The sequence below is a fragment of the Lepidochelys olivacea genome, assembly GCF_965140295.1.
Source record: "Lepidochelys olivacea isolate rLepOli2 genome assembly, chromosome: 4".
Taxonomy (NCBI): domain Eukaryota; kingdom Metazoa; phylum Chordata; order Testudines; family Cheloniidae; genus Lepidochelys; species Lepidochelys olivacea.
Window position 1 is genome coordinate 50,591,819 of NC_140414.1, and position 12,714 is coordinate 50,604,532.

The window sequence follows — 12,714 nt, forward strand, 5'->3', positions numbered from 1 at the left end:
CAAACTAATACTGGTTACTGGGGAAGAGCTGTTTGGACGCGTCCTTCCCCCCAAAATACTTCCCAAAACCTTGCACCCCACTTCCTGGACAAGGTTTGGTAAAAAGCCTCACCAATTTGCCTAGGTGACTACAGACCCAGACCCTTGGATCTTAAGAACAATGAACAATCCTCCCAACACTTGCACCCCCCCTTTCCTGGGAAATGTTGGATAAAAAGCCTCACCAATTTGCATAGGTGACCACAGACCCAAACCCTTGGATCTGAGAACAATGAAAAAGCATTCAGTTTTTTTACAAGAAGACTTTTAATAAAAAATAGAAGTAAATAGAAATAAAGAAATCCCCCCTGTAAAATCAGGATGGTAGATATCTTACAGGGTAATTAGATTCAAAAACATAGAGAACCCCTCTAGGCAAAACCTTAAGTTACAAAAAAGATACACAGACAGAAATAGTTATTCTATTCAGCACAGTTCTTTTCTCAGCCATTTAAAGAAATCATAATCTAACACATACCTAGCTAGATTACTTACTAAAAGTTCTAAGACTCCATTCCTGGTCTATCTCCGGCAAAGACCCAGCATACAGACAGACACAGACCCTTTGTTTCTCTCCCTCCTCCCAGCTTTTGAAAGTATCTTGTCTCCTCATTGGTCATTTTGGTCAGGTGCCAGCGAGGTTACCTTTAGCTTCTTAACCCTTTACAGGTGAGAGGAGCTTTCCCCTGGCCAGGAGGGATTTCAAAGGGGTTTACCCTTCCCTTTATATTTATGACACCTCCCAAAGGGGAAGTGGGTGCCAAACTTTAGGTGGGAGTAACTCTTGAGCACCTGAGATTTCTGGGCCAGGATCAGAGCCCTAGTTTGATCCCCAGGTCTGGGCAAAAAACGTTGGTAGACTGGATTAACTAATTTTTTTTTTTAAACTGTTTGGGGCTGTTCAGGAACCATTTTGTCAAATTACACCAAATTTGGAGTCACTAACCTCCAAGAGGCACACCAAATTTCAAGGCAATCTGAGTAAGCATGCAGATTTTAGAGCACTTAGAATATATCTACAATACAACTGAAAATCCATGGCTGGACCATGCCAGCTGGCTACTGCTGTTTCATTGCAGTGCAGTCTTCTGCAACCTGAGCTCTGGGACTCTCCCACTTTGTGAGGTCCTAAAGCCCAGCTTCGAGCCTGAGCCTGGAAGTCTACATTGAAATGAAGCAGCCCCACAGCCTGAGCCCGAGTCAGCTGGTATAAGCCAGCCATGGGTGTCTAATTGCAGTGTAGACATACCCTTAGAGTCAAGCTTTAAATAGAAAGCTGGTCTGAACTTTAACTAAAGCAGGCTGAGTGGTCTGCTGTAATATCTTTCTGAAAGATGTTCTCTGGGTCAGCCACATATTATTGGACCTTGTGATGTTTTCCTGGATAGTAAGGGGAAATAATTCCCTTCATTACAGGCATTACTGGATGAAACTTTATGGCCCGTGTTATACATGTGATTGATCAGATGGTTGTCAACAGCATATGTCAAAATATACAAAGTAAACAGCCTTAAATCAAACTAAGATCTCAAGGATCATTTTTCTTTCTCTTCCTATCTGAAATTTGACACATGTATGTGTTATGGAGAAATCAACATTCACTGACAAAAATCTAATCCTTCCAAGCCTGGATATAAAGTAGCATTGTTGAATCGGTTTCACTCCTGCTTTTCTCAGCTTTTGTATTTACTTTGCTGACTGACTGTGGCTTGGTTATGAGCAACAATTGTTTTCTGCACAGAATTTTTTTTGCAGTCATCAGTGTTTGAAATTGCCCATTTACACAGAAATACCTAACTTCTGTTTAATACGCAGTTTGTGTGTATCTTTTTTTTTTCCTCATTTTTAATGTTCCGGGCAATGTTCTCTGGTGAAACTAGCATATGAGTTATTAGGGCAAAAAAAAGATTACTAGGGATTTATGAACGTGTAATAATTTCTTTATCTTGTACATTTACACAATTGTAGGTATGAAAGAATTCGATCTTTAAAATATTATAGCTTCTGATAAAATATACCTTGTTTTGCAGATTTGCTAATTTTTTAATCTGCCTTTTTTTAGATTTAGGTCCAGACTTTTAAAGGTAGCACTTAAGTGATGCAAGAGCCTAAATCTTTTTTTTTTCCCGTCCCCCAGAAGGGGGAAATCCCATAGACTCGAAATCCCTTTTGAAAATAAGATTTAGGCTCCTAAATCAGTTAGGCATTGCAATGCTGAGTGCTGCAATGCCTAAATATCTTTAAAAATCTGGGCCTAAGATCCCAACATTTTATGATGCAGACACTTGTCAAAGATTTTATTTTCATAGTATAATTTACCTAATATTGAAATCCCTCAAATCTGTAGAAACTTATAAATATTTATGAAAATAAAAAGTATAGCTTCCAGTCTAGCACAGCACTTAAACATGTGCTTAACTTTAAGCATATGAGTAGTCTCAGTTATTTAAAAATATACTGACATATATACAGCTTGGCTGTATTGGGGCCAGAGAAAAGAGCTTTAGCATTGTATTAAGGACTAGGGAGCAAAATTTTTGAATATACTCTTCCACATTTGGTTTTTCTACTATGAAAGCATAATCAAAATGTAATTTCTTATCTGGAAATGTTTTTCCTCTTTCCCTTTAGAACGGCCAAGTTCCACTAAAGTTATAAAAGCGGGGAAACCGAAGACCAGGAAACCCAGCAAGGTTTGTATTTGCCAGAAAAGCAGTTTAACCTGTGAATCTCAGGTTTGATTAGATTGAGACCATTTAATACAATCTATTGATTCGAACTAACATTTTAACTGCACTGTTGATATAAGAAATGTAAATTGTCAATAGAAAATTTTTTTTTCTCTTTTATCTGTATAAGTATCTGGTATCCAAGTAAATTTTTAGTCTGGTGGAAAAAATTTTAACATTTTATGATCTCCCTGGATGATGGGTTAATTCAGGTGATAGTTTGGGGGCAGCGGGGGTTCAAAAAAAGGGACATGGTCAAAAATTTAGAAAGATCGGAAGCAGCAAAGAAAGATTTTTGTAAAGGGTATAGGATTATCTGGTATACAAATATAGAGGATACTATGCAGAAACAGTAGTACTCATAAACACACAAGATTCTGATGGGGTGGTAACCTGAGAAGCAAAGCTAGACTGGTCTGTGGTGGTATCTTTTACTCCTGGGGGAATTCTCTGCACCTGTGCATGCGTGGAAAGCAAAGGGAAGCCGTGTGGGGAGGGGAGGCTTGGGATGTCCATGAACGTAGTTGGGGGCAGGCAATGCCCCCCCAAAACAGGCAAGGTGTGGGGCGGGCACACGAGGTCACTTGCCATTGCCTCCCTCAATTTCTGCAAGTGCAGAACTGCCCTGCTGTAGGAGGGTGCTGCTCCACTCTGCAGCAGGATGCCGCCTCCTGGGTCCTAGTGCCAGTTGAGCGCTCTCTGCATGTACAACAGTGAGTGCCCACAGTGTGGCAGGGCAAAGGCAGGGAGAGGCACTGGAGAAGGAAAGGGGTGGGATGAGGGAGTGAGGAGAGAGGGATGGGGCAGGGGACAATTGGGAGAGATGAGGAGGGAATAGGGAAATCGGGAGGGGGGAGCGGGGGCCTGGCATGCAGCAACCCTTCAACAGCAATTGCAGCTGGAGCTCCCCGTTAAGCAGACCCTTTGAACCCCTACTCTGAGCCCCCCGCACCTAGACTCCCACCCTACCAAGCCTCATTCTCTCAGCACCTGGACCTCTCCACTAAGTTTCCCACACCCAGACCCTCCTGATGAGCCCTAGACCCTACACCCCCTGCTGAACTCTAGCCACTTTCACCTGGATCCCACTGCAGCGTCCCATTGCCCCTGCAACCCCCCAGCGAGCCCCTGTGCATCCACATCCCCCACTGAGCTGCCTGCACCCAGATTGCCCCGCACAGACCCCTCTTTCTCCAAGCCTGGATCCCCCCACACTAAGCCCCTCCACACTTAAACTCAGCCCAGCAGAATCTGTCTACCCACATCTGGTGTGCCTGGTGCAGAGAGGCAGGGCCGGCCCTTGCACAGTGTCAGGGTTGGGTGCAGCCTCCCCGCCAAGTCCCTGTCCCAGGGAAGAGGGGGTGCTGTAGGGTGATCTCCCGACCACTGCCACGTTGGAGCTTTTACATTTATTTATTGACAAAACTTGCAGAATTATAAAATATTGTAAGTTTTTGGCACAGAATTCTCTCAGGAGTAATCTTTGGAGCCTGATGATTAGTGTTGTCTTATATTTCTTTTGTTGTTTTTTAATATGGAGATATACCTATCTCATAGAACTGGAAGGGACCTTGAAAGATCGAGTCCAGTCCCCTGCCTTCACAGGCAGGACCAAGTGCCATCCCTTATTTTTGCCCCAGATCCCTAAATGGCCCCGTCAAGGATTGAACTCACAACCCCGGGTTTAGCAGGCCAATGCTCAAACCACTGAGCTATTCTACCCCTGCACCCCCCATTTTATAGTAAGAATAAAATCAATTTGTATATTATGTTGTGTATATATAACATTTCAGATTTCTGATGTCTGATTTCTAAGAGGTAGATTGCGTATCTGACTCCAAGTGTGCAAACTAATTTTAAATATGAAGTAGCAGTTATGTTTGTAATCTAATGTTGGAGAAGAATTTTCAATGGTTTTAAAATATTTTTGACTAAAAAGGTCATTGAATTTTATTTAGGGTCAATTATATTTCATCTTTATAATGAGATGATTCTGAATTCAAAATAATGTCTGGTGATGTTGACCTTAGGAGCAACGACAGATTGGTTCCAATGAAAAATTTTCTACATTTTAAATGTTTCTTGTTTTTCAAAAAAAAGCTATTGTCGGCTGTTTTAGCATCAAATGCTTTTTTTTAATTGAAAGCCTAAGATTCTTAAATTTTATGAGTTCTTCTTTGAATGATTGCATGTGTCCATTGTAGGTGTTGCATGGCTCATGCAGCTGTGCAGAGTGTTTTCCCTAGCAGTACCTGAAGGGATGGCTACGCATGCACCCTGGTTTCTCTCCTGCCCCCCCCCTTCCTTCAGTTCCTTTTAACTGTCTGGTTGGTGGCTGGAGCATGTTACTGTGCTTTGGTACAGTCCCTCATTCCTCTGTGAACACACACAGGTTCTATATAGTTATAATTCTTAACTAGTAGTACTCATTTTTTTGTCCATTTGGACCTTTGTTTCTTTATTTTAATTTATTTGCTTAAAGTCAGTAGGCTTCTCCAAGCTTCGGTTGGTACTGGGGGAGCCTATCCCAGGGCCCCTGGCTTTATGCCTTGCTCCCAGTGTCAAAAGCCAATGGCTCATTAGTAACCCCCAATCTCACTGTTCCACATTAGAGACAGGCGTCTGATCTCCTGCAGCTACAAATCAAGAACAAGGAAGTGCCTTATATATATTTTCACAGAGGCCACTCTTCACATGACTCAGTTGGTGCAGGGGAGCTCATTGACCACTCCTTCGCAAGTGCTTCTCCAACCTTGCTAACTGACATAGACCAAAGGAGATCTCCTTCACCAGAGCCATCCTCCAGCAAGCCTACGCACTTGGAGCATTCTTCTTACCTGAAGCCAAAAAAGAAGACTGCACTGACTTCTTCAAAGTCCTTGGTGCAGGACTCCTCTACAGCAGAAGTAAGCCACTCTGGTACCAAAGGTTGCCAACTTTGTTTCATAGGTCCCTGGTACCGTCTCACAGTGACTGTCGTAAGACTGAGCTGTTGACTCTGGTACCCATATGGGGGCCATTGAGGCAGGCTACTTTATTGGTGACTACATGAATCTGGCACTTCTGCTTACTGTGGATCAACTGTCTATCTTAATGTCAACAAAACTGAAGCTACATAGTTACAAAGGTGCCTCTCAGTGTTTGCATCACCACTTATTTATGGTGAAGGCCATTTACTGGTATTATTGCATGCAGCGCAGACTTTTACCAGCATTGGTGTCTGTTATGGCACCCTTTCTCTGAGGACCAGTACCATCTTCCTTAGTTTCTTCTGTGATGACATCTAGGCCTATGGTACCTGCTCCACCTCTGTGCTCAATACTGAAAGTCAGGAAGCTGCTGCTGTGGTACCACAGTCTCAGCATAGATCTCAGGCCTGGTCCCTTGTCTTTTCCCAGAACTGCACTGATCTAACTTCAACGTATTCCTACCCATTGGAATCCAGAGTATGTTCCTATGCCTCCCATTACAGACAGTCCAATTCATCCTCCAGAAAACACTCAAAAAGAGCAGATTGAAGAATTGGGTGGCCTGGTCTTGACACAGTTTGATTCTCCTACCGTAGCAGTGTCCTCATTGGCCTTTCTCTGCATCAAGATTGTCATCCCTGCTTCCTCAATGAGAAAGGAGAGGCTTCCCTGCCTAGTATCAATAGACCAGCGATTGTTAATACAGAATAGCGTACAGACACTATACGAAAGGCCATTCCTCAACCTCCGTTGGATTTACCTTCTTCTTTGGCTGTGCAGGACTTGCCTCAAGAGGGATCTGATGAGGTTCTGGTACCAGAAGCTTATTCTCTGCTGCCGATGACTTCAGAGTTTACCAAGAACTGAAAAGAATGGCTATAGCTTTTGGTGTTCAGATAGAACTGGTGGAGGAAAATTCTCCTACATTTATAGATAAATTACACCCAGCTATGGCAGTGAAGGTAGCCCTTTCTAAAAATGAGGGGATAATGCAGCCTACTAAGTCACTCTCAAATCCCTTCATCTGTTCAACCTGTGGCAAAACCCAGAGAATATATACCAGATACTGTCTCATGGGTTTGACCAGTTCTATTTTGCACCCTACACCGGGCTTACTGGTGGTAGCTGCAGCGAATGAATGGCACTGCAAAGATTGAGTTAAGGCTACCCAAAAGGAAAAGGATGCAAAAAAGCTAGACCTTTTAAGGAGAGAGGCGTATTCAGTGGAGGGGTTATAGTTATAGTTTCACATTGCCCCTCCCTATTTGAGTAGTCCTATTGCCATGCCCTCTTGGACCAATGTCTAAATTCCTAAACAAGTTACCTGAGGACTCTAGGAATGAGTTTCAGTCCCTCTTGGTGAGAAGTCATCTGGTCCATATGTCAGCTCTGCAGGCTTCCTAGGACACTGCAGTCCCAGCTTCAAGGATCAGGGTGATGGCAATAACCATGCACCATTTCTCATAGCTGTGGTCATCAGGGATTCCTTGAGAAATACAGCAGACAATTAAAGACCTTCCTTTTAAGGCCTGTGAATTATTCTCCGCCAAGACTGGTGAGGCTTTACATACCCTGAAAGACTCCAGGGCAGTGTTAAAGTCTCTAGGTCTTTATACGCCAGCCCCCAGGGGGACAAAACATTATCCTCAGTTTCAGCTGAGGCAACTCTCCAGGCAGTTTGACTAAACCAGGCACAAACACAGGCTGCGAAGAAGGAGGCTTCCACTATCTGCCTCGGTCACTTTGTCAAGGTAGTCACAGGCCTTAAAGTATCCTGTTTGACTCCTCCGTTGAGGACAGCATACCCATCAGTGCAGATCTCACTGGCCCTTTATCTGCCTTTTGGGAACAGGTTATCCAATTTCCTAAGTGTGTGGCAGACTATCACCACAGAGAAATGGGTGCTAAACATGGTGGATTCAGGATATACCCAGTAGTTCCTTTATATCCCCCTCCCACTTCCCTTTCAGGGACTCCTCTCTCAAGTCCATGCTGAGGCAAGAAGTGGAGACTCTGTGTTCAGGAGCTAAAAAAGAGGTGCCTCCTCAACATGGAGGCAGGGGGTTTTACTAGCATTATTTCCTAAAGCCAAAGGGGATTTCAGGCCCATTCTAAACCTTCAGATCAAACAAGCTGTATCAGGAGACACTCATGGTGTATCAGGAACTCCTTAACTCTCAATGCATCATACCTGCTGGGAGTTCAGAATTGCCTGGGAGACTGCCTGAGCAGACTGTTCAGCCTAGATCATGAATGATCTCTCAACACGACAGTTCTAAGGTCAGTGATTTGAGTGGGGATTCCTACGATGAATTGGTTTGCAACTCAGCAGAACAGGAAATGTCCTCAGTTCTGTTCCTGAGCTGGCCACAGTCCATTTCAGATGCTTTCATGGGACAAAAACCTGCTGTGTGCATACCACCCCAGCATCCTTCATTCCAAAGACATAGTGAAACTAAAGCAAGAACGAGACAGAATGATCTTCATACACCAGCCTCTCTGAGGCAACTCTAGTACTTGGATCTGTACAGATTTGTCCATTAGAGAACCCTTACTTCTGCTGCAAGGCAAAGACTTGTTCTCCCAGCATCACATGCACATGTTGCACCTGAATCTGCATGTGGTGCACCTCTCATCTTGGTTCCTCGGTGCTTAAAACCAGAGAAGCCACACTGTTCAGTGACAGTCCAGAATGTCCTGCTCAACAGCAGAAAGCCATCCATGAAAGCTCCTGACCTTGGTAAATGGAAGTGCTTCTCTACCTGAGCAGCTAGCCATAATGTTTCCTACACAATCTACAATTCAAAAGATTTTGGACTATCTTTTACATCTTAAAGAATCAGGTCTAGCATTCAATGCCATTAAGGTGCATTTGATTGTAATTTCAGCGGTTTACCTGTATATTGCTGTAAGGACTGTTTTTTCTAATCCTATGACAACCATGTTCCTAAATGGACTAGATAGACTGTTTCCCACCTGTTCAGGATTCAGGTTCACCTTAGGATATGACTCTAGTTCTGTCAGGTCTTACGGATCCTCCATTCAAGCCCTTAGCCTCTTGCTCAATGTTATACCTCTTGGTGAAGGTGGCCTTTTTGCTAGCCATCACCTTTGTGGGGAGAATGGGGGAGCTACATGCCCTGGTAACAGATTCTTCATGTAAGATAATCTACAGGGACATGGTGCTATATAGGGTTTGGCCTGTTCTACAGGAGGTCAGACTAGATGATCACAAGGGTCCCTTCTAAGAGCATAAGAAAGGCCATACTGGGTCAGACCAACGGTCTATGTAGCCCAGTATCCTGTCTTCCGGGCCCCAGAGGGAATCAACAGAACGGGTAATCGTCAAGTGATCCATTCCCTGTCGCTCATTCCCAGCTTCTGGCAAACATAAGCTAGGGACACCATCCCTGATCATCCTAATAGCCATTGATGGACCTATCCTCCATTAATTTATCTAGTTATTTTTTGAACCCTGTTATAGTCTTGGCCCTCACAACATTCTCTGGCAAAGAGTTCCACATGTTGACTGTGTGTTGTGTGAAGAAATACTTCCTTTTGTTTGTTTTAAACCTACTGCCTATTAATTTCATTTGGTGACCCCTAGTTCTTGTGTTATAAGAAGTAAAGAGCCCTTCGTTATTTTATTTTTCTCTACACCAGTCATGATTTTTATAGACCTCTATCATATCCCCCCTTGGTCATTTCTTTTCCAAACTGAAAAGTCCCAGTCTTATTAATCTCTCCTCCTACAGAAGCCTTTCCATACCCCTAATAATTTTTGTTGCCCTTTTCTGAACCTTTTCCAGTTCCAATATATCTTCTTTGAGATAGGGCGACGACATCTGCATGCAGTATTCAAGACGTGGGCGTACCATAGATTTATATTTTCTATCTTATTATCTATCCCTTTCTTAATGATGCTCAAGATTCTGTTTGCTTTTTTGACTGCTGCTGCACATTGAGTCGATGTTTTCAAAGAACTATTTACAATGACTCCAAGATCTTTCTTGAATGGTAACAGCTAATACAGACCCCTTCATTTTATATGTGTAGTTGGGATTATGTTTTCCACTATGCATACTTTGCATTTGTCAGCATTGAACTTGGCATTTATCAACTTGCTGGCCTTAGAATCTGTGAAACCTTAAGTTTCTTTCCAAAGTAGTATCTGATTTCCACTTCATAAGTCAATACACTTATCTGTCTTTTTTCCAAAGCCACATGCTCACAAAACTTTTTAAAAAAAGCTGTGCACTTCAGGTGTCTGCCAAGCCCTACCCTTTTATCTGTGTAGAACAAAGCCCTTTTGGTTTCTTCACAATGCTTTGGGTCCTCTGTAGAATGGTTCAGAGGTCATCCTGTTATGACACAATGGCTCTTGAGATGGATTACCAACTGCATTGCTGTATGCTATTCTGTTAAAGGTAGAACACCTCCTGAAAAGTCAGCACATTGTATGTAGGGTGCATTTGTCCTGTACTACATTTATGGGAAACACCCCTATCGTCAACATTTGTACAGCAGCAATGTGGTCCTCTGTTAACATATTTGCTAGATTATGCAATTACTGTGCCATTCAGGGAAGATGAGAATGTGGGAAAAACAGTCCTATATTTTGTCTTCAGATGAGACTCATAGCCCCACCTTCACTGAAAACCGCTTGCTGGGCATCTGCAGTAGAATGGACATATACAGTCATTCAAAAGACAAAATGGTTACATATCTTTTTGTAGCTCGTTTTGTTTTGTTTTTTTTTGGAGATGTTGCATATGTCCATTCCAAGACCCACCATCTTTCCCCAGTGCATTGGAGTCCTCAGCTAATATTCTGGTAAGAAGGCTCCATCCTTCATATTCTCTGCTCAGAACATGAGGGAAACCAGGGAGCATGCATGGCAGGCCTACAGTTGCAGCATGGGAAAACTCTCCAGCACCAGTTCATGAAGTGCATATCACACCTATAGTGAAATGAACATATGCAACACAATTCAAAGACAAATAGTTTTGAGGTGAGTAACCTTTTTTTAACATAATTTTTTCTTAGGACTGTTAACGTAGCTGCTAAGAGATCTGTGGGCAGAGGGGAGATTATTAGAGATTTAAAGATGGGGAAAAGAGTTTATATTACATTTAGCAGCCTAGTTGCTTTCATCTAAAAGATTTGTATCCAAATGAAATACACCTGTCCAGTAGTATATTTTAACTGTGACATACAGAGTTTTTAATTAGTTGCGGAGAGTGCTTTTTATGGCCATATCCATTAAATAGAACTCTGTCCATCAAGGAGTTAGGCTGACAATTACGGTAACAACAAGCTGGAGAAGTTTGTCATTAGGATCCCCTTTTTAACATAATTTTATTTTAAATCTTAGTTTACTGTTGTGTAGAACTTTGCATTGGAGGCAACCACTCTGAGTAGCTGACTGAATTGCACACTGTTTTTTGTTGGTTAAAGTAATGTTGTACCTGATTTCCCTTACAGTTCTCACATGTCAAATGAGAAGTGATTTATTCTGATTACTGCTATGAAACATAGTCCATCTCTGACTGTTAAGTGTACCAGACTCATCCACTCATTCTGAAATGCTGTTCTGGTAAACATATAAAACGTATATTTTGTAACTTTACAGGCTAGTGACTTCAATGATATCACAAATTGGCCGACACCAAGTGAAATAGCAAACAATGAAGTGAGTATACTATGTTGTTTATATACTTTTATATAATAATCTGAATTATATTTTTTTATAAGCCTACAAAGCTTGTGGACCCCTCTGTTTCAAGCTCATGTGGTGAATCTGATTAGGCATTTTAGGGTTTCAGCAGAAACACTGAAAAGGATTTTGCGGTATGAGTCACAGTTCACTGAGTAGAGCTCTTTATGGTTCAGGTGACATTGCCTATTCCCTCCCCATCCCACAGAGGTGGAACAACACCAGTTCTGCTGACTTCAGGACCCTCCTATACATGGAAGTGTACAGTATTTACCCCATAGTTTTACATCTTAATTCCCCTTTAAGAAGTGTCAGCATGGATCTTCTTTTTTGGGATGTGTATGCATGGAGTGTGAATCCTTTGCAACACTATAACCCTTGGGGCTGTGTACATGCTTTCTCATGGATCTAAATGCTTAGTGCAAGGTTCTGTAAGCAGCCATGGCCGTGACTCCATCCTGCTTCAGGAGTGATCATTGAATCCCTGGTTAACTTCTGTTACATTCAAATTCTTACTCTGCCTGTAACCAGATTTGTTGAGCTGGGCTAATAACTGATATTTCAGTCCACAGGCAGTACAAAAGAAAAAACAACTTTGGTTCAGCTCAAACCAAATCCAAATACTGTGACAACTTCCGGTGAATTGAAAAGATCTGTTTTGGGTTATTCAAAACATTTTCTTTGGCCTGAAACAAGTTATTTTGGGTGGCTGAATGGCTAGAGCACTTACCTTGGATGCGGATGAGACCGCTTCAATCCCCGAGTCTGCTTGATGTGGAGAAGGGATTTGAATTTGGATCTTCCATATTGCAGGAAAGTGCCCTAACTGCTGGGCAAGAGGGGATTCTGGGACAGACATCGGTCAGTCTCTTCTGTTGAAGCTGTTCCACTTCATAAATAATTAGTCATTGGAGCAGGCACTTGAACATCCTAGGTGAGTGCCCGAGCCAGCAGGCTGTGGAATCATTCTCTCTTTCCCTGGCCCAATGACTGTTCTTCGTCATTAATAATAAAATAATATATGGTTGGATTTAGATAAGCTTCATACTAGTTTTTGTGACTTCAACAAGTGCTGTTTCAGTCTTTGGCTCCATTCTGGCCATTTCTCTATCTTTCCCCTGCCCCATCATGATTTTCTAGATGCTAGAACCGATCCAAGGGTTTTGAGGTTAAAGTGATACAGTTCGGGCTTGCTATGATGGTACAATGTCTGATATGAGCCAAAGAACCACCTTAGGGGTGTCTCTTAGGGATATTCACA

The 12,714-nt window shown here is 42.5% G+C and overlaps 1 protein-coding gene across 2 annotated transcripts in view; it reads left to right on the forward strand.

Moving 5' to 3' along the window:
* Positions 1-12,714, forward strand: part of LARP1B (La ribonucleoprotein 1B) — a 105,559-nt gene that overhangs the window by 14,183 nt on the left and 78,662 nt on the right. For both annotated transcript variants that reach the window (XM_084626250.1, XM_084626249.1), the window contains exons 2-3: positions 2,671-2,732; positions 11,370-11,429. In XM_084626250.1, coding sequence (XP_084482376.1) covers positions 2,671-2,732; positions 11,370-11,429 — 122 coding nt within the window. The remainder of the gene's footprint in view (positions 1-2,670; positions 2,733-11,369; positions 11,430-12,714) is intronic.